The sequence below is a fragment of the Podarcis liolepis genome (genome assembly GCF_965112155.1).
Source record: "Podarcis liolepis genome assembly, chromosome: 1".
NCBI classification, from domain to species: Eukaryota; Metazoa; Chordata; class Lepidosauria; order Squamata; family Lacertidae; genus Podarcis; species Podarcis liolepis.
The window spans coordinates 50,709,609-50,735,609 of NC_139554.1; the positions used below are offsets into that span (position 1 = coordinate 50,709,609).

General features: G+C 45.4%; 1 protein-coding gene across 3 annotated transcripts in view; it reads left to right on the forward strand.

Annotated features, from left to right (window-relative positions):
* AMBRA1 (autophagy and beclin 1 regulator 1) overlaps nucleotides 1-26,001 on the forward strand; it is a 153,874-nt gene that overhangs the window by 17,244 nt on the left and 110,629 nt on the right. For 2 of the 3 annotated variants that reach the window (XM_083462388.1, XM_083462389.1), the window contains 2 exons: nucleotides 701-767; nucleotides 2,134-3,617. In XM_083462388.1, the coding sequence (XP_083318514.1) occupies nucleotides 701-767; nucleotides 2,134-3,617 (1,551 nt within the window). The remainder of the gene's footprint in view (nucleotides 1-700; nucleotides 768-2,133; nucleotides 3,618-26,001) is intronic. The other variant, XM_083462390.1, reaches the window with a different exon arrangement.

The following is a 26,001-nucleotide window of genomic DNA, read 5'->3' on the forward strand; positions in this document are numbered from 1 at the left end:
ATATATGGGCTAAAGTACTGTATCTACCATGTGTAAGACTTAAATAATTAAGCTAAAGCACCATAAAGCAAGTTTATATCTTGGGAAGTAAAATTTTCTTTTCTTCAAATTTTGTAATATGTATAACACTTCATTTTGGAGGTCCTTCTTTTTTGGACTTGGAAGAGTTTACTCTTGAATTGGAATTCATGAACAAAAATTGAACAAAGTAGTGTGCTGAGATCTTGCTGTTTGGGCCTTTGGATACGGTGCTCAGATTCCTGTTTTCTTAGCCGTCTCTTCAGATTTCTTGCTCAGATATGGAGATATAAAACCAGTCAGTTGCTTTCTTTTCTTTCTAAAAACAATATACCGTGGAGTCTGAAACGTGGCAGGCTCACATGCTTCTGTGGCCATTCAGCTTCCTCAATCTACCGATTTAGTCTTCTTCCTTAGCAGTTCCTGTTATTTGAATGTTCATTTTGCTAAATTGTGTACAGTGTTTCCTCATTCACATGCATGGCAGTGTTTGGCCATTGTTGGAATTGGGTACACTTCAGGGATGGATGAACATCTCCCACTCCCTGTTATTTGTGAATCTGAAACTTGGCGTTTCTTTACATTGTGGCACACTACAGAAATGCAAGAAGTCCTTCTCGATAGTACTGTTTGATGGAACAGCTTGTTCTTTTTAAATTTAAACCTTTCTTCTTTGTTTCAGACTAGTTCGGTTCGATCCTCTTGGGCATTATTTACTCACAGCAATTGTTAACCCTTCCAATCAACAGGTAACTTTTTTATTCAGTTATTAGACGTATAACTGGTGTTTCCTGGTGTAGAGTTCTGTGTCTTTTTAAATAGACAGTGGATATTTGCTGTTTTTAAACTGACTGAATACGAATGGTCTAGGTGTATTTGATGTAGAATGCTTAAATCTAAATAAGTGTGAATCTGGTAGCACCTGGATAACCATGTGGTAATTTGGTCTCGGCTTCCTAAGAAAAGAAAAAAGGCCGGGATATAGTACTACAGAATAAATGTTTATTCATACCCAAAGTTCTGAAATTTTCAAGAATACTTGGCCTTGCTGTGCTGCTGATTGCTTTGCTGTTGTAGCTATCCATACTGGTCGGCCCAAAGCCTCCTTCGTCTGTGATGAGGTTTATGAGCTGCATTAGCGCTTCACTCCTGTGAACTGTGTAAGACTGATATGGTGCCCTCTCCCTTGACAATCTTCTGCTTTCTCCCTCAGGTCTTAAAATGGTACCTATTGCTTGTTCAGAGAGAATCTGGAGGGGGTACCTTATTGTACTGATGGCTGACTGGGTCATATTGCCCAAGGTCATGTCCTATACATATAACTTGTGACATCATACTCCTTGAGGCGATCAATTTAACTCTTTCAGCTACTCCCCCCTCCCCTCAGGCAGATCTCAAGCAGCCTCTTGGCTTCTGTTTAGTTCAGTTTGCAATAAAAGCAGGATTAAAAAATAATAATCGTATAGACGTTATTGGAGTGTGGTGTCTCCCAGGCTCATGAACTGGAAGCCTGGCTCTTGTAGCTGCCAACAGCACCCCCACCAATTTTGGTGGCAGCTTAAAAAAAAAATAAAAAATAGGCATAGCTCTGAGGTGGGCAGATCCAGTCCCTGAATAGGGATATAAATCATTTTCTCCCTCGTCATCAGCTTGATCATTGGAGCAGAGACAGGGTATCCTCAGTTGATCTGCACAGAGCAATTGAGGAGGGAGAGATCTCTCTCTGTGTGTGTTTGTATGTGTGTGTGCTTATACACATGTATACACATGTATACACATGTGCATATATGCTACAGGTATATGGTTCCAGGAGGGTTGACTGAGGATGAATGTGACCCTCAGGCCAAAAAAGGCTAGCTGCTTTTTGTATAAAATGAAGTTGTGGTCCACCTTTGGCAGAATTGCCATTGTTGGAGTTAACTGTAACAACATGAGTTACCTTTGTGTTTCTTTCCTGGATCTGAGAAGTTAAAAATAATAGTAATAGAGAGTCTCTCAGTAACTTTGTCCTGCCCAAGGGCAGAGTCTCTGCTTTGCTTGTGGCAAAGTGCATCCTGTTTTTGCATCATCTTATTTTGATGCAAGGTAATTGATCACTTGCACTTTCTTCTGCAGAACGATGAAGAGGTGGAAATACCTGTGGATAGTACTGAAATGCCACACTATCGTCAGCGTTCCATCCTCCAATCTCAGCCTGTGAGACGCACACCACTCCTCCATAACTTCCTGCATATGCTGTCCTCACGTTCTTCTGGTATCCAGGTGGGAGAGCAAAACGCCATGCAAGACTCGGCTACTCCCTCCCCTCCTCCTCCTCTCCCTCCTCCTCCACCACCACCACCTCCACCTCCACCACCACCACCTCCAGCTAGTGAAGCCTCTAGAGCATCTGCCTATAATGGCCTCAGTGAGCCTGTCAATTTCCCCTCAGTAAAATGTTGCCAACATCTGGGGGTGCTGTGCCTTTGCAGGCGATGTTCTAGTGCAAGACTTCCTTCTCTTTTTCCGTCCCAGGACAACACCCCTTCCACATCCTCTGGGTCCACTGGCACTTCCTTTTCTTCTGTGCAAATGGAGCCTTACCAGCCCCAGGAGCAGGCAACTACAGCACAGCAGGAGCAGGGACTCCTTAACCGACCATCTGCTTTCAGCACTGTACAAAGCAGTACTGCGGGCAACACCCTGCGCAACCTTAGCCTCGGCCCCACTCGTAGATCCCTTAGTGGGCCTTTGTCTGGCCACTCGTCCAGATTTCACCAGTCTACAAGAGAGATGGCCTCTGGGTTGGAGGGTTCTGAGTGGACTCGAACAGTGTTGAATATGGGCCCTCGCTCTGAGTTGGAAGGTATGCCTCCTCCTAGAACCAGTGCCTCTTCAGTGAGCTTGTTGTCGGTACTGAGACAGCAGGAAGGAAGCTCCCAGTCCTCTGTATATACTTCAGCTACAGAAGGGAGGGGTTTTCCAGCTCCTAGTGCTGAAGCTGAAAGCACTAGCAATGCTGGTCCAAGCAATCCAACCAGCATTCGCAATGAGTTTCAGTGTGACTTGAGGCGGTTCTTCTTGGAATATGATAGGCTTCAGGAGCTAGATCAGGGGATAGGTGGTGAACCCAGTCAGTCACATCAAGCCCAGGAGATGCTTAATAACAACATCGAGCCTGATAGACCTGGTCCTTCTCATCAACAGACCCCACATAGCAGTGAAAACAATTCCAATTTGTCACGGGGGCACCTGAACCGCTGTCGAGCCTGTCACAACCTGCTGACTTTTAACAATGACACACTTCGCTGGGAAAGAAGTACACCTAGATATGCACCAGGGCAGGTCCAAAGCACATTTGAAGGTGTGCCATCCAGCAGTAGCCAGCTACCACCTTCCGAGAGAATGGAAAGTAGAACTTCTCCCTCTAGCAGACTGCCACTGGGAAGATCTTCTAATCCGCCAGAGGAAAGGACCGTGGGAGTGGTCTTTAACCAGGAGACGGGGCACTGGGAAAGAGTTTACAGCCAATCTGCTTCAAATAGACCTGGGAATGTATCACAGGACGCCTTAAACCAGGAAATGCCTGAGGAAAGTTCAGAGGAGGATTCGCTTAGGAGGTAAGATTGCTAGACCGTTCTAATTCCTCCTCAGTCTTTCTGAAGCTGTACCATTGAAGTGTGAACTACTGAAGATCTGGAGGTACTCATTTCTGATGCTGTCATGAATCTGGCTGGTAGTAATATTGGATTCAGGGATCAGTTGCTGGCTGCAGTGGGGCTCCTATCTAAAGCATAGAGTAAGCCTGTACACATTCAGAGGAGAGTACTATAATTTCTAGCTGAAAGTAACTATTCTCCCCAAGTCTCATTCTTACGTTGTCGAGGCATTGCTTGGAGTAGCTAACTGTAGCACTTGTTAACAATGGCAGCAAATGCAGTCCACTAGGCTTTTCATATATTCCCAGTTGTTAAGAATAGGGAAAACTTGATTTTCTTCTTAAAGATGGGATGAGCAGCTCCTTACTTTTCAGGAATAATTCTGAATCTAAGATGGTTCAACAACTTATCATTACATCTGCATGTGACAATTATTTTCCCCGTAGTGAGAAATAATGCCAATTCTTACGTCACCCTGTTCTTGAATTGTATATCTGCCAATGACTTGTAGGTGGTTGAGATAGTATCTGAAACATTTCTTCCAGGTATTGGATCATGCCTGGTCACCACAAAAGAAAACAAACAGGAATGCTGATGGTATATTTTGAGGGAATTATATCCCTTTCCTTTATTGCTTCAGGAAATCTGCTCCTGAATTGATTTGAGAATAACATTTCTCTTTGTCACGTGATGAATATTGGTGATGACAGAATAACTCCTATTTTAAAATCCCTGCCTCTATTACCCCACTTCCCTGCGTTTTTCTGGCTGCTTGTAAGATTACATTTTCTTTTCCTAAGTTTACCTAACACTCATCTTGTCAGGTGCCCGTTGTTCATGAATGACTAATCTTACCTTGAATGCCTTTGAAATTGGCAGCTGTCCTCTTCATACCTATACAAGCCCTCACCCACGAAATGGCATGCAGGTATTGCATCAGTTCAAACTATTTTGCAGCAACCAAGGGGCTTTCACCTTAGGCTGAACTAGTGATGTTCTTTGAACGGCAAGGAACAGTGATTACCACATGTAGGAGGCCCTTCAGCATTTGCTGTGTTTAACAGGCCTGGAAAGTGATCTGTAGACCCTCTTACCTAGAGGTCTAAACTAGAAAGAATGGGATTGCATTTAATTAAAGTACTGATGATGTATAGTCTCAGAGAAGTATCCGTTTGTTATGCTGCCCCATTGTCTAATCAAAAGAGGCGGTCAGTGCTTTCTTTTTCCAAACTTTTATTAGGCATTACAGATATAGATCATCTTAAAACGTTCATATACATTTTTAAAAAATAAATACAAAGAAAAAGCCATATAAGATACAGTGGTACCTCGGGTTACATACACTTCAAGTTACATAGGCTTCAGGTTACAGCCTCTGCTAACCCAGAAATAGTGCTTCAGGTTAAGAACTTTGCTTCAGGATGAGAACAGAAATCGTGCTCCAGCGGCGTGGCAGCAGCAGGAGGCCCCACTAGCTAAAGTGGTGCTTCAGGTTAAGAACAGTTTCAGGTTAAGTACGGACCTCCGGAACGAATTAAGTACTTAACCTGAGGTACCACTGTACATAGTAACAGGAACAAGGGGGCTGAGTGTAAGGGTGCCTGTGCATGCAAACAAAAAGGAAATCTGTGGAGAGTATCTGGGGGGCCATGGAATTGAATTGGGGAAGAGGAAAGTAGATTTATGAGAGGGACATTACTCCTAGAAATGCTTGGAAGACTTAAAAGCTTCCAAGGCAGTCTTTGCCAACCTGGTGTGCTGGCTAGTGCTGATGGGAGTTGCAGTGCAAAACATCTAGAGAGCTTTGGGTTGGCTCCTTTTTCTCTAGTGCAGTTATAGTTTAGAAGGCAAGTTGGTTCTTAGGGAATGGTCATTGTGACCTATTTGGACTTCTCTTTCTTTGTTGCTTATGATCCAGCTAATTGAATATTTGGGGTGACTTAACTGTCATAGATGCTTATGTTCCTGCCATCCCCTCTGAGGTGCTGGCAGCTGTGACTGACATTTTATCTCTCTGACCAGATGCTTCTTGCTATGGTAAATGAATTTATAGTATGCAGCCTAGTGCTCAGGCTTGTTTTTGGTATTCAGTCCTTAAGAATTCCAGTAGCACAAAGCTTCAGTAGCTTTTCGCTGTGCAAAACACTATTTCACATTCTCTTCACTTCAGACTCTGATGAATATTTTTCCTTTTTCAGTATGAAGCAGGGGCTGGTGCCTCAGTTACTCTTACTGTTACTAGTGTGAGTCCTATGCCAGGAGTATTTAAATCTAGGAATGTATGTGAAGGGGCAGTTGCATGGGACCTTTACCTGGCAAAGAGGGAGAGTAGTGATCAGGTGGGCAGGACTCGGGGAGTATGCTGCTTCTGTGTTTCAGACGTTACCGGCAACAGTGTTAATAATAATAATAATAATTTTTTATCTATACCCTGCCCTCTCCAGCCAAGGCCAGGCTCAGAGCAGCTTACAAGCAATAATAAAAACAAGGTGAATGATTACAACTTAAAAACAAAAATAAAATACAACATTAAAATATTGGAACATTAAAATATTAAAATGTAGTCTCATCGCAGGAGGAGAAGGAAAAGAGAAAAGAAAGAGAGGGAGGGAGGGAATCAAATTGGCTCCAAGCCAAAGGCCAGGCAGAACAACTCTGTCTTACAGGCCCTGCGGAAAGAAATCAGATCCTGCAGGGCCCTGGTCTCATGAGGCAGAGCGTTCCACCAGGTCGGAGCCAGAGTTGAAAAGGCCCTGGCTCTGGTTGAAGCCAGTCTAACTTCCTTAGGTTCTGGGACCACTAGGGTGTTGTTATTTATGGACCTTGAGGCTCTCCGTGGGGCATACCAGGAGAGGCGGTCCCGTAGGTACGAGGGTCCTAGGCCGTGAAGGGCTTTAAAGGTCAAAAGCAGCACCTTAAATCTGACCCTGTACTCCACTGGGAGCTTGAACAGCACTGGGTGAATATGCTCCCATGGCAGAGACCCCGTGAGGAGCCTCGCTGCAGCATTCTGTACCCGCTGGAGTTTCTGGGACAGCTTCAAGGGCAGCCCCGCGTAGAGCGAATTACAGTAGTCAAGCCTGGAGATGACTGTCGCATGGATCACTGTGGCCAGGTTGGGGCGGGAAAGGTAAGGGACCAACTGCTTGATGCGGCGAAGGTGGAAAAATGTCGCCTTGGCTGTTGCAGTAACTTGCGCCTCCATGGAAAGGAGAAACTATGGTAAAACTTTTTGTACAACTGGAGGTAGAAGTGAATGAGGCTAAATGCTGTGACAGGATACTACAAATGTTAACAGGGTTCAAAATTAGCAGGGCGCCAGGCACATTTTCCACCTAAAGATTCACTATTTGTGAGCACCTCAAAAAGCCTGGGTGCCATTTTTTGTACCTGGCTGTCACTCAAGGATTACTGAAATGAATGTTCTTTGAAGAATATGTGAAGGATAGACAATATGTTAAGGAGTTTCATAATAAAGAGTAGAGTGTTTTGAAAACTGAAGCATGGTACCAATATTTATATTGTAAACACCAAATTAAACATGTATTAACAATTTCTGCTAAAAATGTGATATTAACAATGTGTCACTTAAGTGAATTGCGTATTCGTTCATGTTTATCAAAATAATAAATAAAAAGTGCTGCCAACCCCCCCCCCCAATGGCGACTAGACATTCTGTTTGGGTGCCCACAACCCAGGTCCCAGAAGCCTTTTGGCTCCTAGCTTTTTAATCCCAGTTTCTAACACTGATTGTGAAGGGATGTGATGGAGTGAAGCTGTTCTGTAAAGTTATACCTAGTTTAACTTTCTGCGGTTCAGTTGGCACATTGAACATTGCTAGGAAGGCAATAGAAAGCCAGTGACAAGGCTGAAACCTGATTGTTAATGTGCCCCCACTCACCTATCCCTATGGAGATGTGAGCTATTATGTCCCAGGTCTAGCTTCTGAGCAGCGTTCCAGGGCAGTTCCCATTAGAGACCAATACTTGAAATCTTGAGCTAACGTTGTTGATCTAAATTGCTGAAATGTCAAAGTGGGAAATAAGGCACTGCAGTCCTCTATCAATTCATAAAAGCCAAAAGTGTGTGTACTATACTGCAACCTTCTTTTGCAGTCAACTAGAAATCCAGGATATGGGAATTCTCCCAGACTGAGAGTTTATGAATGGCTAAAGGAAACCAGAGTCTACTATTGGTGACCTGAACTAGCTCTCAGCAGCAGCAGCAGCCTCTGAATATCAAAACTGCTAAGCCAAGGTCAGATATGAAGGGAAAAGCTGGTTATTACTTTACTATTGTCGCTTTACTCTAGATTACTAGAGTAATCTAGTAATCTGTGGTGTCACACACATTTTGAGCAGCAGACAACACAAAGGAAGGTGCAGAACTCCCAAGTAAAGTCATGTGGCTGTGATGATGTACTAGACATGAGGGATCAGCAAATAAATTCTGGTATTAAATAGTGTCTGTTGCTAGTTCATCCAGCAGATGTCACACTTAGCAATGCAGCTGTTGAATTGGTAGCTGAAAGCCTTAAAAGAAGGTTGAAAGATGAAGACAGGTTGTGCTTGCTACCTATGCGTGGGCTTCATTTCCTTGACCTCGTTTATCTGTTTGAGAAGTTCCTTATTTGTGAAGTGTGCGCCTGCACTGGGTGAATGGAGCTAATGATGACTAAATGAAGGCTGTCCCTCTCTGAATCATGTTTCACAGATTGGCCATGTGTGAAAAGAGAGTTCTGATTTTTGACTGCTCTGGGCTAATTATCTGAAGCTAATAACATAGGCATTAATAAGCATCTAATTGGTTTTCTTGCTCTTATCTTTGGTCTCATTTTGTTAATCAAAGGAGATAAGCGAGAACCCCAATAAAAACAGCACATGCCCCTTCCAGACAGTTTTATTGGAAAAGACAGGGTAGGCTGCTTAGCATGACTTGGCACAGACACTGTGCTCTAGCCATGGGACTTTGGTCTCCAGGTAATGCATAATGCAATATTTTGTGGATGTGTACACTGTAAGGTGAAATAAGGCCATATGTCTGCTTCAAAGCAATGAGGGATATGAAGACTTAATTTTCTCCAGTGATCTTTTGATTGGTGCTGTTTGAAGGACAGGACCTCTTGTTTACAGATGCTTTCACCATCTGCCTGTCTGTCTCTCTGTTGGACCCCAGGGTGACTGAATTTTGGAAATACTGCTGTGTCAGTGCGCAAGCTACTTCATTAAGTATGCTGGTGGATGAGAGGAAAATCACTAAGCAAGACACAAAGTTGGTACTCTGATCATCTTCTGGCAGCCTTTTGCAGTGTTTTTATCTTTGTTTTTCTAGGCATGTTTACTTGGAAGTAAGTCTTGCTGACTTTGGGACTTATCCCTGAGTAAGTGTGGCTAGGATTGCATGTTAAGTGTTTTCAAACAAAGAGATAAAGCCTGCAACTATTTTCCATGTTATGGAATAACACAGTTTGTAACATTACATTTCTTGAAAGTGTTGAGCTAGCAGATTGTGACTGCCTACCCTCCTTGTCAGTTAATTTTTGTTTTAATTGCAGGTTCATTTAGCATGAAACAGTAATGTTTAGTTCACACTTGCAATGCAATCTGCTATAATTTGTAGATGCAGATTTCTTCATTTACAAATCAATACTGCCAAGGTTCCTCTTTTTTGGCAGCTCATTCAACTCTAATCTAAGGTGAACATTATGATTTCCAGGTTGTTCTTTTTTGTTGGCTAAGATTGTCCAAGCTGGAGAAAAATTATCTCCTTCCCAGTTCTGCTAACTTTTTTATCTGAATAACAGAGGCTGAGAACTGGATGTGAAACCATGTGAAAATGATGGGTAGTTTCATTGGGAAAGGGCATCCATGTGATGGGGAACTGCAAGAGAAAAATAAATACAGATAGAAGGTAATGAAGGAAGGGTTTTTGTGCTTTGCAAATATTGGGGTTCCTATAGGCATGCTAATATTGATTGTGTGTCCATGGCATAATTTTGACTGCATGAGGACTGGCACTTGGATACTTGATTTGCCAGTATCATATATGACGTTCTGCTACTCTGCCAGTATCATATATGACGTTCTGCTACTCTAGCATATTGGAACTGATGGAGCAAAAGGTCCAAGTAGCAATATAAGGAGGAATGAGAGGAGGAGCAAGATCATAGAGACAACCCATATAATCTTTCCTGGGTATTGAGTTCAGCTGAATCACCTCATTAACTATGGATAATTTTAATTGAGGGACTATTTTTTAAAAAGAAGAAGGTGGGGCCTCTCACACAATGTCTGCATGGGGGAGGCAGTCAAACCCCAAATTAGGAAGGAGTGCACATACGTTTGAAATTTGCCAGGCACTAGGCGAATTTGCACCTGGTGGTTGGCCTCTTGCAACCAAGTGCAGATGTCTGGGCACCAGGATGGTGCCTGACATCTTCACCATCTGGAGGTGCATGTCTGTGGATCCTTAGATCTTGCCTGTTTTTGCACACTAACAACACATCCTTTAGCATTCTATCAGCAATATTTTATCTGCATAATGTGAACAAATTTCAGAAACCAAAAACTCGTATTGAAAAGTACGGCTTTTGAGCCGTCTGGCCCCAAAATGGCACCTAGACATTTCATTTTGGCGACTGCAACCCTGGTTTAAGTAGCCATTTGGTGCCTAGCTTATATATCTGAGTTTCTAACACTGTACACATAGCTGGAACAGAAGCTTACGAATCTTACAGCACCCTACCCCGGCTATCTCTTCCCACCAGTGCTAAAGAGAGCAGTCAAAAGCTTGAGGTTCATTTCCCCCCTTTTTTTCTTTTGCAAAAAAACACTTGGGCAGATTGGTGGTATGATAACGAACTTGTTCCAAAACATCTTAAGTTCCTTTCTGGAACAATCTTGATCTATGCAGGCTGGTATTTGTTGCAAAAATCCTAACACTTAGCAAGTGGTAGGTAGTCCTCTGAAAATTAGGATCATATGAAGCTGCCTTTCACCAAGTCAGACCATATTACTACCCCTATCTGGAGATGCTAGGGATTAAACTAGAATCTTCTGCATGCAGAACAGGTGTTCTACTATTTAGTCATGGCATTAGCCACACAATTAGACATGGAGCACTGACCTGACTTCTGCCCACCACCACAATGAGATTGTCAGTTGCTGGAGCAGAGCGCAAGATTTCAGATCTTTTTTTTTATGAAACAGAAGTAACCAGCTTATAACTTGGCCTGGCACCAGATGAGATGAGCCAGACACAATTCTCAAGCCAAGCTGCTGGCATTGCTACTGTTCCTGTTCAGATAGGGAAATGTAAATATTTATATTCAGATGTTTTGATACATTTATCTCTGCCTGCAGCAATCGTTTATTGATGTTTCTTTTTATGTTAAATGATGTTCATGTTACTTTCATTGATGAAGGTGAACCCTCCAACTTTTGGAAGGGCTGTAGAAACTTCTACAGCATGACTAGAAGAGTTGGAAATAAAACCAGAAGTTTGGGTGCCTTTTGATTTGACTGTACTGGCCTTCTCATATCTTGATTTCTGTATTTTCTAGCCATCTTGAAATGCCATTCAGATTTGTGACTGAAACTTAACAGTACTATTGTATTGAATTATAGAGTGGAAAAGGTCATCTGGACCAACCCTTTGCCAGTGCAGGAAATTCACCAGTACAGCATCCTGATAGATTGTCATCCAATATCTGCTTTAAAAAGCTTTTAGAAAGAGAAGTCTGCCATTTTCCAAAGCCATAGGGGTACCTTTCTGCTAGTGACTTCTTAGTACTTTATATTTCCCCTGTGTATTCTTGAATGTACATATATGTTTCTGTGTGTGGAGACTTTCCTCTTAAATTTCTGCATGTTTTGTGGGAATTCCTATCCAATATTTAATTTACTTTATATAATTGTTTACATCTTCTATCTGACCTGAGTGGCTTAAAGATTTTGTGTAAAGAAAGTTTTGTTGCTTTCTAGTTTTTTAATTAGTGAGACAGACAGGTTGTGTATCCACAGTAGTGACTAGAGGAGGATGAACTAACCACTGAAAGAAGCATAGAGAAGAAACGCAACAGTGCACCTGTAGCAGCAAAACTGGATGCCTTCATCTGCCCCACCTGCAATAAAACATGTCTCTCCTGTATTGGTCTCTACAGTCACAGCAGGCGCTGTAAGTTTCCAACGGTTTGACTTCACCCCCAAAGGCATACTCCTCCATTGTGTCCTGAGGCAAATGGATACCAACAACGGACAAGCCACCACCAACAAATTAAGCTCAACTCAATCCCACTCGAACTCATTCATCCTTTCTTACAAGCTATATTTCACTTTCCAGAGCTCCACTGTCTAAAATACTAAACAAGACATACATTCTGGGCATGACATGCAAAGACAAATGCCTGGTTGCCATTATATTTTAATTGTTCGGTACTTTTTCCCCACCACCGAGCAGATCACATTAATACCAGTATCATTTCTTCTAATGAATTAACATGCAGAAATGTGATGGGAGATTTTCTTTTCAGCCTCAGGACTGCATCTTCCCTTGTCTCCTGAGACAGATGAATGACAGCAAACACCCTGGTTCTTAATCCACCTTTTAACACTGACATAGATCTATAGACTGTAACCTCCATGTATATTTGTGTTAAAATAGCATGGTTTACTTTATGCAAGACAGTGTTCTTTTCTTTTTGCCAGTAGAGGGTGCATCTCTCAAACTCAATGGTGGGTTGATAACATCTTTAAAGATGGTACAAGAATACTGTTGTGAAACAGTATTAAAGAGCAAAAACACAGCTTTTTCTCCAGCTGAATATAATTTTAAGAAATCTTCATTCAGGGTCCTCCTCCAAGGGTCTTCTGCTGGTTCCCTCACTGAGAGAAGCGAAGTTACAGGGAATCAAGCAGAGGGCCTTTTCAATAGTCGCACCCTCCCTGTGGAACACCTACCCTTCAGATGTCAAGGAAATAAATAACTACCTGACTTTTAGAAGACATCTGAAGGCAGACCTGTTTAGGGAAGTTTTTAATGTTTGATGTTTTATTGTGTTTTCCCTATTCTGCTGGGAGCCTCCCAGCGTGGCAGTCATCTGAACCAACCCTTTTCCAGATGGACGTGGTATAAACGTTATTACCTTCTTTGTAGCAAGATCACCAGGTCCTAAAAACTGTGCATGTATATTTAGATGATACATTCCTAAACTTTTCCCATACAGCAGATATTTTCAATCTTTTTAGTCCACGGCTCCTTTGACCAACTGCATTCTTTCTGTGGCACCCCTGTGGGGCTCAAGAGCCCAATTATGTCACCCCTTGCCTGCAGAACTGGCAGCCTCTCATCCTTTTTCAAACACCATTCCTTGTGGGGCATTCCCTCAGCCTCCTCTCCTCTTCCCTCTTCTTGGGAGTCCTGGGCAGCCACTGCTGCCACCCCTAGTCTCTGAGCTGCCCCCACAAAGAGAGGTGCCTCCTCACACTGTCCTACATGGGCCTGGGAAGCACCCCATGGCCAACCCCAGAGGCACCTTTTGCCTGGGGAGCTTGTATCCAGGGCTGCTGCAACAAACAGTTGTGCAAGCCTTTGGGAGGCAGAGATGCAAGAGGGCATCAGAGGAGGGAGGGAAGGAAAGGAACAGAGGCCAGTGTTGCCCGTGGCACCCCTGGCTATCATTCTAAGGCACCCCAGGGTGCCATAACATATTGGTTGAAAACCACTGCCTAACAGGATCTAAATGTAATTTGTTAAGTGGGGCCTGAACGTTTATTTGACAACATCAGTTGAGTTTTTAAAATAATTTATCTTGATTTCTTAATACAAGTACTTTACAGAAATTTAAAATGGCAGACACAAGCTTAAAAACAGTCTGATTCAGCAGAGATCTTTTATCCAGTTCAGTGTCCTATATTTCACAGGTGATGGGCCCAGAGCTTCAGAGAAGCCCACAAACAGGTCATGAAGGTTGCAGTCCTCTTGTGCTGTTTCCTCTCCCCCCTCCCTTTCTCTGCCCCACCCTGCCCTGCCTCCCAACTCTGCAGTTATTCAGTGGAAGATGGAGGTTCCACAAACTATCCTAGTTAATAGATAAACTTGTCTTCTGTGAATTTGTCTTCGCCCCCTTTAGAGCCATCTAAATCAGTGGCTAGCACCACAATTTCTTACAGAAAATTTCTTATGCATTATGTAAATTCCTGAATCTGTGGTCAATTTCATTAGATGGCCTGTGGTATTATGAAAGAGGGAGATAAATGTTTCTGTCTACTTGCTTCATGGTATGTGTAATTATAAATATCACTTTTGATTGTCATCTTTTCTTCTAAAACTGAACAAGAAATGCTTCAGCATTTTCTTGTGGGGGACATGCTTCAATTTCTTGATGGTTTTGGTTGTTCTTCTCTGCTGATAATCCCATCTCATAAAGACTGTCTCACGTGTATCAAATTCTAATTGTAGCTGCATCCAGAGATTGATATAAAATTATTATGAGCCTGGCTGTCTTATTGTCAGTCCCTAATCCCTAGCATGGAATTTTTTCTCTGTTCACATCTGCCATATGCTGTTGACTTTTTCAATGAGCTGTGAAACACAGACCAAGATCTTATCTCACTAGTTGCTGCTAGGTGAGACTCCACCAGTGTAAATGTGAAGTTAACTTTTTTGCCCCTTTGTGCATCACTTACCGTGCTTATTTATTTTGAATTTCTCTCTCATTCATTCAATTTCAAGAGATCATTTTGGACCTCTTCACCGGTGTCAGGGCTGCCGCCCAGTCCCAGCTCACATAGGACCAAGTCAGCCAGCGTTCAGTTTCAAAGAGTCTTTATTGGATTACAGGTTCCATTTCCAAACTGCAACGTGCAGCCCTACTTCTTCTAGGTCAGAACGACGAAGACCCGTCTGAGTCTCCGCCTCTAGCGCACCAGCTTAATACCCTAGCCTTGCTCCACCTCCTGCGCCTTTCCTTCCGTCTCTGGGTCCTCCTGCCCCCCCTGGGTCTCTCCTTTCCTACTCTCTTCTGACGCGGACCCCCCTGACCCTTCCGCCTCCTTGCGGCGGGCTTTGGGACCCGGTTCACTCTCTGGGCTGCTGACTGCGCCAGCTTCCGTTACATTTGAACTTGGCGCGCGCGCCCAACTCTCCACTTTCCTCTTGATCGTTTCCTCGCTCCCCGAGGTGGGCGTGACTACTCCTGACTCATGCCCTCCCTCCTTCTGAAAGTCTCCGGAGCCCGATATCTGGTCCCCTTTCTCCCCGCTGCTCCCGGCTGGGAACGTGGGTCCCGATCTCCAACTGCTGCTTTCTGATCCCTCTCTGGACCCTTCTTCCTGGGGTGTCCCCCTGCTCTCCCCCCTTGCTCTGGCTGCTGGCGCTCCCTTCTGGGAATCCTCGGACTCGCTAGACAGGCTCGGTGATCTCGGGTCGTCATCCCCACTCATCCTTCCTTCGTATTCCTCCCCCTCGCTCTCTGTCTCCTCCCTTCTCTGCGTCTCTGCTCCTGAACCCCTGACATCCATCCCCCCCTCGAAGCCCCCCCTTCCCCCCTCCCCGCTTTCAAGGGTGGTTGGTGGGTGCTCCGTCATCACGGGAGTGAATGTCGGATACAGTTCGCTCCCCGTTGCTGGCCGCCAACTGAAGACCTCCGAGTCTTCCTCCCCGCGTTCGTCAACGGTGGTCTCCTCCGCCTCCATCTCGGTGCCGCCGTGCTCGAAACCAAGGTCCTCCCCGCAAACGTCCATGTCCGTCTCTGCGTCTGTCGCTGGACCTGGTGTCTCCTGCCACTTCCGGCGCCACTGCTCCTCTGGCCGATCGTCCCACCAATACGAGTTGTCGGACGCCGAACCCTCCGGTGACCCCTCTGGGGAACGTGTGCGCGGTGCGGGTTCCCCTTCCGAGTCGAAGCCATGGAACGTGCTGGAGGAAAGCGTGGGCGTGAACAACCAGTCGTCGAAGAAGCCTGCTGGCATAGGTCTGTGTGGGAAAAGGGCATGAAACTCATCCTTGAGCAGGGGTTCCTCCAAGGCGTAGTCCGGCACCCAGCTATTAGTACTGGCCCGGGTGCCCTCCCTTGCTAGTAGATATTCTACTCCGTCTTCCCCCCATCTGGAGTCCAAAATCTCCGTGACTTCGTTGATGGGGTCCTGCTGTGGCAATCTTCCCACCTCCGTCCGCTCCGGAGACTGACTCGGTGCCGTTCCTGGTTCCTGGAACCTGTGCGGTGCCCTGTAGGGAGTGAGCACCGACCTGTGGAACACCGGATGCATCCTGGAACCCTCTGGTAGCACCAGCCGGAAAGCCACCGGGTTGATCTGCGCTTCGACTCGGTATGGACCGAGTTGCTTGTGCCCTAGCTTCCTCTTGGCTAACGATCGGGTCGGCACCGCGTGGGCTGCCAACCAGACCCAGTCTCCCACTCGGATCTCCTCGCCAACTCGCCTGTGCTTGTCAGCTTGGACCTTGTATGCGTGCTTCGCCAGCTCCAGCTGCCGTCTGAGTTGATCGTGGACCTCTTGCAACTCAGATGCGAAAGCGTCCGCCGTCTGTGGTTCCCCTTCCCCCACTCTGTCCAGTCCCAGGAAGGTTCTGGGATTCCTCCCATTGTTGGCGAAGAACGGCGTCACCCCTGTGGATACGTGTTTCGTGTTGTTGTAGGCGAATTCGGCGAGCGGCAGGTAATCCACCCACGTCGCAGGCTGTTGATTGGCATAGCATCTCAGGTACTGCTGCATGATGGCATTGACCCTCTCCGCTTGCCCGTTGGTCTGCGGGTGCCTTGCCGATGTCAGGTTGATCTTGACGTTCAGGAAGCCCATCAGCTTTTGCCAGAAATTCGAGATGAACTGGCGTCCGCGGTCGGACAGTATAGACCGCGGCAGCCCGTGCACTTTGAACACGTGATCTATGAACAATTTGGCTGTTTGTTCTGCCGTGGCCACCTTCGCACACGGTATGAAATGTGCCATCTTGGTGAACAAGTCCACCACCACTAGTACAGCTGTCTTGCCTCTCGAGCTGGGTAGATCCGTGACAAAGTCCAGGGCCACTCTCTCCCATGGTTCAAACGGCGTTTGCAGCGGTTCCAGCAGTCCCGCCGGTGGTTTGTGCACCGGCTTGGCCCTCTGGCAGGTGTCGCACCTCGCGACGTAGTCTGCGACTTCCCCCCTCAGTCTGGGCCACCAAAAGTCTCTTGCGACCAATTCCACCGTTTTTTCTGTGCCAAAGTGCCCGGCCGTGGGTGCGTCGTGCAGCTGCTGCAGTACCCGGGCGCGAAGTTCGTCTCCCGGCACGTAGACGGCCCCTTTACGTAAGAGCAAGCCGTCTCGTATCTGGAACTCGTCGCCCTTCGCCGTGCCCTTGTGCACCTCTGCCATCTTCGCCTGCGCGAATGAGTCGTCCGTCAACGCCCTTCGCACCGCATCCAGGTCTACTGTGGCTGAAGCGCACGCCCACGCTGTTGGCGCGAAGATGTGCATGGCCGCCGCTGGCGTCGCCTCTTCGAGGTACTGCGGTTTTCGGGACAGGGCATCCGCCATGATGTTGGTGTCGCCCGGGACGTACTCAATTCGGAAATTGAAGTCAGCAAAGAACTCCGCCCAACGGATCTGCCTCTGGTTCAGGAACCGAGCCGTGCGCCAGTGCTCCAGATTCTTGTGGTCCGTGCAGACCTGCACCGTGTGCTTGGCGCCGATCAGGAAGTGCCTCCACGCCTTGAAAGCTGCATGAATGGCAAGCAGCTCCCTATCCCTACAGGTTCCATTTCCAAACTGCAACGTGCAGCCCTACTTCTTCTAGGTCAGAACGACGAAGACCCGTCTGAGTCTCCGCCTCTAGCGCACCAGCTTAATACCCTAGCCTTGCTCCACCTCCTGCGCCTTTCCTTCCGTCTCTGGGTCCTCCTGCCCCCCTGGGTCTCTCCTTTCCTACTCTCTTCTGACGCGGACCCCCCTGACCCTTCCGCCTCCTTGCGGCGGGCTTTGGGACCCGGTTCACTCTCTGGGCTGCTGACTGCGCCAGCTTCCGTTACATTTGAACTTGGCGCGCGCGCCCAACTCTCCACTTTCCTCTTGATCGTTTCCTCGCTCCCCGAGGTGGGCGTGACTACTCCTGACTCATGCCCTCCCTCCTTCTGAAAGTCTCCGGAGCCCGATATCTGGTCCCCTTTCTCCCCGCTGCTCCCGGCTGGGAACGTGGGTCCCGATCTCCAACTGCTGCTTTCTGATCCCTCTCTGGACCCTTCTTCCTGGGGTGTCCCCCTGCTCTCCCCCCTTGCTCTGGCTGCTGGCGCTCCCTTCTGGGAATCCTCGGACTCGCTAGACAGGCTCGGTGATCTCGGGTCGTCATCCCCACTCATCCTTCCTTCGTATTCCTCCCCCTCGCTCTCTGTCTCCTCCCTTCTCTGCGTCTCTGCTCCTGAACCCCTGACAACCGGTCATTTGGATTTTCACTATACTGAATTATTTGACATCATCAGCAAACTTTGCTGCTTAGTTGAGCAGTTAAAGCCAAAAATTGCATTATTTGGAATAAAAATATGAAACGTGGCACACACCAAACACTTTTTTTAATATGGATCTTTATAAGCAATTCGGACATGGGTGGCGCTGTGGGTTAAACCACAGAGCCTAGGACTTGCCGATCAGACGGTCGGTGGTTCGAATCCCCGCGACGGGGTGAGCTCCCGTTGCTCGTTCCCTGCTCCTGCCCACCTAGCAGTTCGAAAGCACGTCAAAGTGCAAGTAGATGAATAGGTACCGCTCCGGCGGGAAGGTAAACGGCGTTTCTGTGCACTGCTCTGGTTTGCCAGAAGCGGCTTAGTCATACTGGCCACATGACCCGGAAGCTGTACACTGGCTCCCTCGGCCAATAAAGCGAGATGAGCGCCGCAACCCCAGAGTCGGTCACGACTGGACCTAATGGTCAGGGGTCCCTTTACCTTTACCTTATAAGCAATGCTCCCCGGAGGTGTACTTTAAGTTTTATGCCGCCTCTATAGTTTGAGGAGTATGGAATAACTGCCCCAGGCTGTAGAGATTACTGCTGTCTTCAGCAATGCTTCTTCAGCAGTCCTTGCATATGGCATTGAGTTCCATAGGACATTCCCAGGAAAACAAACATAGAATTGCAGTTTTAAGTGGTGGTTAACTGCTGTTGATGGTACACTGAATGCTCAAGTACAAAGAGAAAAATGAGGTCTTCCAGACAATGATATAACAACATGTTCTTGAATTGCTCAAGAAGAGTGACCATAGTATTATGAAATTCAACATAAATGCAAATGTAAGGTTGTCCAGAAAATCTATCACCGTTGTATTTTTTTTAAAGTTTCCTTAAAGAATAAAATTAGCTATAAGGCAGTTGCAAGGAAGAGGCAAGAGGTTAAATATCTTTAGTATGGTTAGAGCTTGATTAGAAACCAAAATAATATAATCATTGCTAGAATATTTTCCACAGATTCAGAAAGGTGGAAACAAGTACAGTCGTACCTCGGTTTAAGTGCTTAATTCGTTCTGGAGGTCCGTTCTTCACCTGAAACTGTTCTTAACCTGAAACACCACTTTAGCTAATGGGGCCTCCTGCTGCCGCCGCGCCACCAGAGCACGATTTCTGTTCTTATCCTGAAGCAAAGTTCTTAACCCGAGGTACTATTTCTGGGTTAGCAGAGTCTGTAACCTGAAGCGTATGTAACCCGAGGTACCACTGTACAGGGAAATGGTTATTGAGAAAAGCAAACAGCAATCAAAGGCAAAAAGATTTCCCTTTAAATGTAGAAGGCTTGACCAACTGAAGAAAACAAAAATAACCACAAACTAAGGCAGAAACTAATTTAAGTTGGCAATAAGGCAGATGAACAAAGACTGAGAAACATACAGCTAAAAAGACACAACTAATATATATATATATATTTAAATTCATTACCAGCAGTCAACTAACCAGTTCGATTTTTGGATAACAGAAGTGTGAAGGGTTGCAAAAAGAGGAAAGGATAGTTGAAGGAAAGCTGAATTATTTCTTTGTACCTTCTTTGCCACATTGGGCAGATGCTCATGCCTAAACCACATTCATATTCTCCATCTCTCTGGTAGAATGTGCACACATTAAAAAGAGGCTATGAAAATGCTTTTTTAAAAAAAGTTTTGAAAAATACATTGAATTTTGCATAGCTCACTGTCGCCATCTAGTGTCCCATTTGTATATTGCGCTTCACAACACATTTAAAGCACTTTATTTGCAGCTGTATAGCTGAGCCCTCCCTCTCTCTCTCTCACACACACACACACACACACTCTAGCTGAAACTAGAACTAGAGGTGATGAAATGAAGCTGTACGCCTAACTGACAAATTATCAAGTCACCCATTCTGGACAGACACAACTAAGAGTTTTTAATACACTGATATATTGATTTGGTATACATCTCATACTTCAACTTTTTCCTTTCCTCTGTCTCACAGGAGGGAAAGTATTTTTCTTCTAAAACATAGTGTGCTGCAAAACACAGGTTTCATGTAAAAACAGTGCTTTCCCCTTCAGAATAGGTTTAATCATGTGCAAATACAATTGATTTGTGGTTCAACTAAGTTTTCTTAAATTAGACACATCCCTATTATGAAATTGTTTTTAGTTAAGTCTCCTTTCTTTGTTAACACGCTGTTCTCAATATAGACTGTCCCAGCTTGATGCCTTTTGGATTATAGAGTGACAGGATATTTGGGAAATAATGTGCGGAATCTATCCCAATGAAGTCTCTAAATGTATGTTAAGCACCTAATACCTTCAAAAAGGATGAAATAACCATAGGCTGGCATGTGCTAACTGTGCCAGTCCAGTGAACATTATAGGGCAGACTTTAAACTTAATTTGCTTTGTATGCGAGCAACTTGATATGTCTTTAGATATAAAGGATTTTCTATTATTATTACTACAAGACATTCTTTGCTGTGAACTCATAGTGAGGTTACTTTTATTTGTGTTAAATGCTGACACAGCGCTGAAAGCTCGGTATTCATACAATTGTGATTTTTAACCCCCCCCCCCTTTAAGCATCTCCTTGGGTGGCGCTGTGGGTTAGCCCACAGAGCCTAGGACTTGCTGATCAGAAGGTCGGCGGTTCGAATCCCCGCGACGGGGTGAGCTCCTGTTGCTCGGTCCCTGCTCCTGCCAACCTAGCAGTTCAAAAGTACGCCAAAAAGTGCAAGTAGATGAATAGGTACCGCTCCGGCGGGAAGGTAAACGGCATTTCCGTGCACTGCTCTGGTTCACCAGAAGCGGCTTAGTCATGCTGGCCACATGACCCAAAGCTGTACGCAGGCTCCCTCGGCCAATACAGCGAGATTAGCACCACAACCCCAGAGTCGGTCACGACTGGATCTATTGGTCAGGGGTCCCTTTACCTTTATTAAAGTTAAAGAGCTTATCCACACTGTAGATTTAAACTACCGTATTTTTCGCACTATTGGACGCACCGGTCCACAGGACGCACCTAGATTGGGGGGGGGGAATAAAGGCAAAAAAATTTATTCCCCCCCCCCCCGCCAGGCGCGGGGCTGGGGCGGGGGAAGCCCGAGCTTCCCCCTCCCCCAGAATGGGACCCAGAGCCATGCCGAAGCTGCGCGCAGCTTTGGCATCGCTCTGGGAGCTTGCGGGGCTGGGGGAGGAGGAAGCCCTCCGCCAGCCTCCAAACCATGTCGGGAGACAGCGGGATGGCGCGCTGTGCCTCTCCCGCTGTCCCCCGAGTTTGCGGGGCTGGGCCAGCCTTCTAACCAAGTCGGGGGACAGCGGGAAGGGCACGCTGCGCCCCTGCCGCTGTCTCCCGAGTTTGCGGGGCTGGCGACGGGGAGGAGCAGGCTTCTCCCCCCGCCAGCCTTCTAGCCAAGTCGGGGGACAGCGGGAAGGGCGCGCTGCGCCCCTGCCGCTGTCTCCCGAGTTTGCGGGGCTGGCGACGGGGAGGAGCAGGCTTCTCCCCCCCCCAGCCTTCTAACCAAGTCGGGGGACAGCGGGAAGGCGCGCTGCGCCTCTCCCGCTGTCCCCCGAGCTTGTGGGGCTGGCGGTGGGGCTCTCCTGAAGCCTGGAGAGCGAGAGGGGTCGGTGCGCACCGACCCCTCTCGCTCTCCAGGCTTCAGCGAAAGCCTGCATTCGCACCATAGGACGCACACACATTTCCCCATCATTTTTGGAGGGGAAAAAGTGCGTCCTATAGTGCGAAAAATACGGTAATTTTCAGAGTCACTCCCTCTTTGAACAGATCTACACTGGCTTCTATTCTGTTGGATGATGGATAGGCAGCTAAGGATTTCTAAAAATTCTTTGCTCTCAATCAGTTCAGATTCTCATGATTCTTTTGGAGGATGCCATGGCTGTTAAAAGTGTTATAAACGCATAGCTTCATAGTGTAGATCATGGGTAGGCAAACTAAGGCCCAGGGCCGAATCACTTAAATCCGGCCTGCAGACAGTCTGGGAATCAGCGTGTTTTTACATGAGGAGAATGTGTACGTTTATTTAAAATGCATCTCTGGGTTATTTGTGGGGCATAGGAATTCGTTCATTATTCCCCCCCCCAAAATATAGTCTGGCCCCCCCACAAGGTCTGAGGGACAGTGGACCAGCCCCCTGCTGAAAGAGTTTGCTGACCCCTGGTGTAGATAGCAGGTGGCGAATGGCAGATGAGAAGCACAATAAATGAATCTATCTGCACTTGAGTTCTCTTTCTTAATAAGCCATCTGAAATGATCCACAGAGTCCCTTAGAATAATGGGAAGAAGGAAAGTGGTTTTGCTCTTGTGTATGTTGGAAGCATCTATGCCTGTTGGAATACTGGCATGTTTTCATTCACAACATTTTAAAGGCTTTTAGAAAATATGAATGTAAAAAAGAAATGTTAGCATTGCCATATGATATTAAAATAATGTGATATTATTTTAAAAGTAGGTAGGAGTAGACTGGATAAAGAAGTCCATAAGCTAATATAAGAACCAATACCTGAAAGTTGAAAACTGAGCAAACCCACTTTGTAATTAGAAAATAAAAAGGTGAAGTAAGACTTCACTTCCAGTGGGCAGAAGTGGGGATTTTGTTTATACTTGCCATTTTTACTTGCCATTTTTATGTCCAAAATGAATGTTTCTCTAAATGCATGTTGTGTTTAAATAAAAATGAATGGGATTAAGATTGTAATAAAATCTTAAAATTGATAACATAAGGTTGGTGTTCTTATGTAGAATGATGTAGTCAGTCAAATTAAATTTCAGCTGTCCTACTCTTATGGATTCAGACCTCTTACATTTGAAGTTTTACTTAGTAAATCTGTAATTAATACTCTTTAAATCAGAAGTTGTTTTTCACTTGAATCCCAGGGTCTGTCAACCAGAGCCAGATGCAGGATTGTTGTGAGGAGCTAGATACAGAATGATGATTAAGGGAATGAAGCCAAAGTGACCTGGTCACTTGGTAGGTAAGGCATACTGAGTCAGGAAGATAAGTCGTTAACACAAGACCATTCATGGCAGATAACTCACTTTACTTGCTTTGAATAAACAACTTGCTGATCTACTGCAGATCATCCAGCAACCTACCAGAAAATATTTTATCTACCGTCTGCCTGCCCCAGCTTTAGGTTGGTTACTACTATATTTGCACTTGACAGTTCATATGGCTTGCAGTAACATCTTTAAACCAGGCATACCTGACTTCCATGCCTTGTATTGAAGGGTTTTATGGCTTACTCTCTTGTTCCTGTTTAAGCTGGGTATCTGTTAACTGGAATGGTCTACTGTGTTTCTGTTGTCTGTCTTTTGTCTTAACTGTACACCTTGCAACATGTGCAATCTCTGTTCTGTGCAACATGTGTAATTTGTACATGGAGACTTTAGATACTGGAGAATTCTAGATATAAGGGTATTGGTCTCTCCCACTTTATGGTGGTTGTTCTCTATCTTAACTTAATCACCATCAGCAAATAATAATTGTAAAGAGGCCAATGGAGCTATTGGACACTAGCCTGAACACCAGATACTTACTCATTGCATTCCCTCTTCAGATTTACTTGTGGCTTATGCATTACTTGTGCTCACATGTTGCTTACCCACATTCCTACTCCAATGCAGTAAACAAACTGAGTGTGATTGCAGAGGGCAAATACTACAGGGTGAGTCCTTTAAAAGATGCCCCGTGGATACAGAGTACACATGTTCCACTGGGCCTCTTGGTAAGGAAGGATTCACAATTTGAAAGTCTGTCAAGAATGTAGAGTGACACCTTCCCCAAGCCAATGGCCTCTGAATGTTTTGGATTGCAACTCCCATCACCCCCCCCCCAACCAACATGGCTGTGGCTAATGGAAGTTGTGGCTGATGGAAGCCACCAGGCTGGGGAAGGTTGATGCAGAACATTTCACATATTTTTTTTTAAAAAGCGAATAAGCATCAGTCTTCATCATTAGGGAAATGGTCCTTTGTCCACCCCCAATTGTGTTATAACAACTTCTGATAGAAGAAAGATAGGCTTGTATTATTCACAATTGTTCCTTTTTGACTCATGGTTCTGTTTGAGATTTCTCTTTGCGCAATCTTTTCTGCACCCACTGTAGCTTCCTATTTTGGGAACACTAACGCTACTGCTATTTCACTACTTTTGCCCTTTTACTCTGATTCCTTTTGTTGTTGAAGTTTGGTGGGAGAAATACATGCTTCTTCCTCCCTCACTTTCATAATGACTAATAGAGGACTTTATGCTTCCGTGCCTGCTTCTCTCTGAGCTGTGCTATAAACCGATAAGGGAGGGGCAATATCTGAACCATTCCTGGCCTAGATGTGGTTTCATTGTTATTGTATCTAAGGTAGAAGCAGGAATCTTGTTCCTGCCACTCTGGTAATTGCTCACAGTCTGAATTGAAATTCATGGGCTTTTTTAAACAAGGTGTTTGTGAAGGTTCCAAACAGCTTCCAAACATATCAAATTTTAGATTTGTGAAGACTGATTTCTCCCTTTTATCCAGTGAGAATAGGCATTTTAAAAATCAGTTTTATGCAACAGAGATAAGAAACAACCATGTACACGAAACAACTTCCTTGTTAAAAATATAGTATGTACCCACAGCAAATACTGTAATGGAGTGAAAATATATGTGTACACTGCAAAAACAATATGCAGTGAACTGGAGCAATGGCCAAATGAAACAAGAATAAGATATTTTGAGGCTTGTGTTTTAGGAACGTACTCTTAATGATCAAACACCATCTCCTCAGGCTGCAGCTGAGCATCCAAAAAGAGAGGCAAGAAAGTTGCTGTAGGTCATCTAGGAATTCTTGAAACACAGAAGTGAATGAAAAAAATCCAGTGCATTACCCTATGTGTAATAGACAGCCCTCTTGAGAGAATTAGCAATTGAGAGGGGAGGTACTAGGTGAGATTGCAGTACCGATGAGTGTTCTTATATTCTCAGTCCAATGGGCTCTTTTATGTATCACAATACAGAAAACTCTCCGTTTGTGTGGGGGTTGTGTTCCTGGTCATTGTGTACATAAGCCCGTTCTGCTTCCGCCCTGTTCTGGGGCTGGGCTGAAAATGACGTGTGTGCTGGAGATTGCATGTGAGGAGCATGCAAAATATATACCACAAACAATAGAAGCATAATAATGCTGACACTGCACCAGGGACTATCCTGATGGGAAGTAGATTGCAAACTAACAACTGACTCTTCTAACTGAATATTGAGTACTTACTTGGTACATGGATTAAACTGTTGGATACAGGAGCTATATTTTCTCTCGTCCAAAAAGGAATGCAAGGTCAGACTTTAGTAACATCTAGTCTAACTACAGCCACCTTGTCACCTTTTTAACCCTTCTATGTGTGCTCTGCCTTGGGTCAAAGCACTAAAATACATTTCTTGGCATATTCTGTTTCTTCTAAAAAGACACCATTTGGTTCACTATGGTACAGTAATACCTCCTCGAACGTCCGCCTCGTCTAGTGTCCATTCCGGCGAATGTCCGCAGCAAACCCGGAAGTACCAGAATGGGTTACTTCCAGGTTTGCTGCTCACGCATGTGCAGAAGCTCTAAACTGCGCTTCGCGTGTGTGCAGACGCGGCGCTTTGCCCTGCGTCCTTTTCGGCTAGCGGCCGGGACTCTGGAACAAATCCGGGCTGCAAAACAAGGTACAACTGTACTGATTTGATATTTTGAAGAGAGGCACAGTGGATAAGGGTGGTGGTGGATTAAAATGGACAGGATTTAATTTAGCTGTACACTTGTTTTATTTTTTTGTACCTGGCTATAAAACTTGCGCAGAGCAGCTTTTGTCTTACTGGAGCATGTTGATGTAATTATTTGCTCATTATAGAAT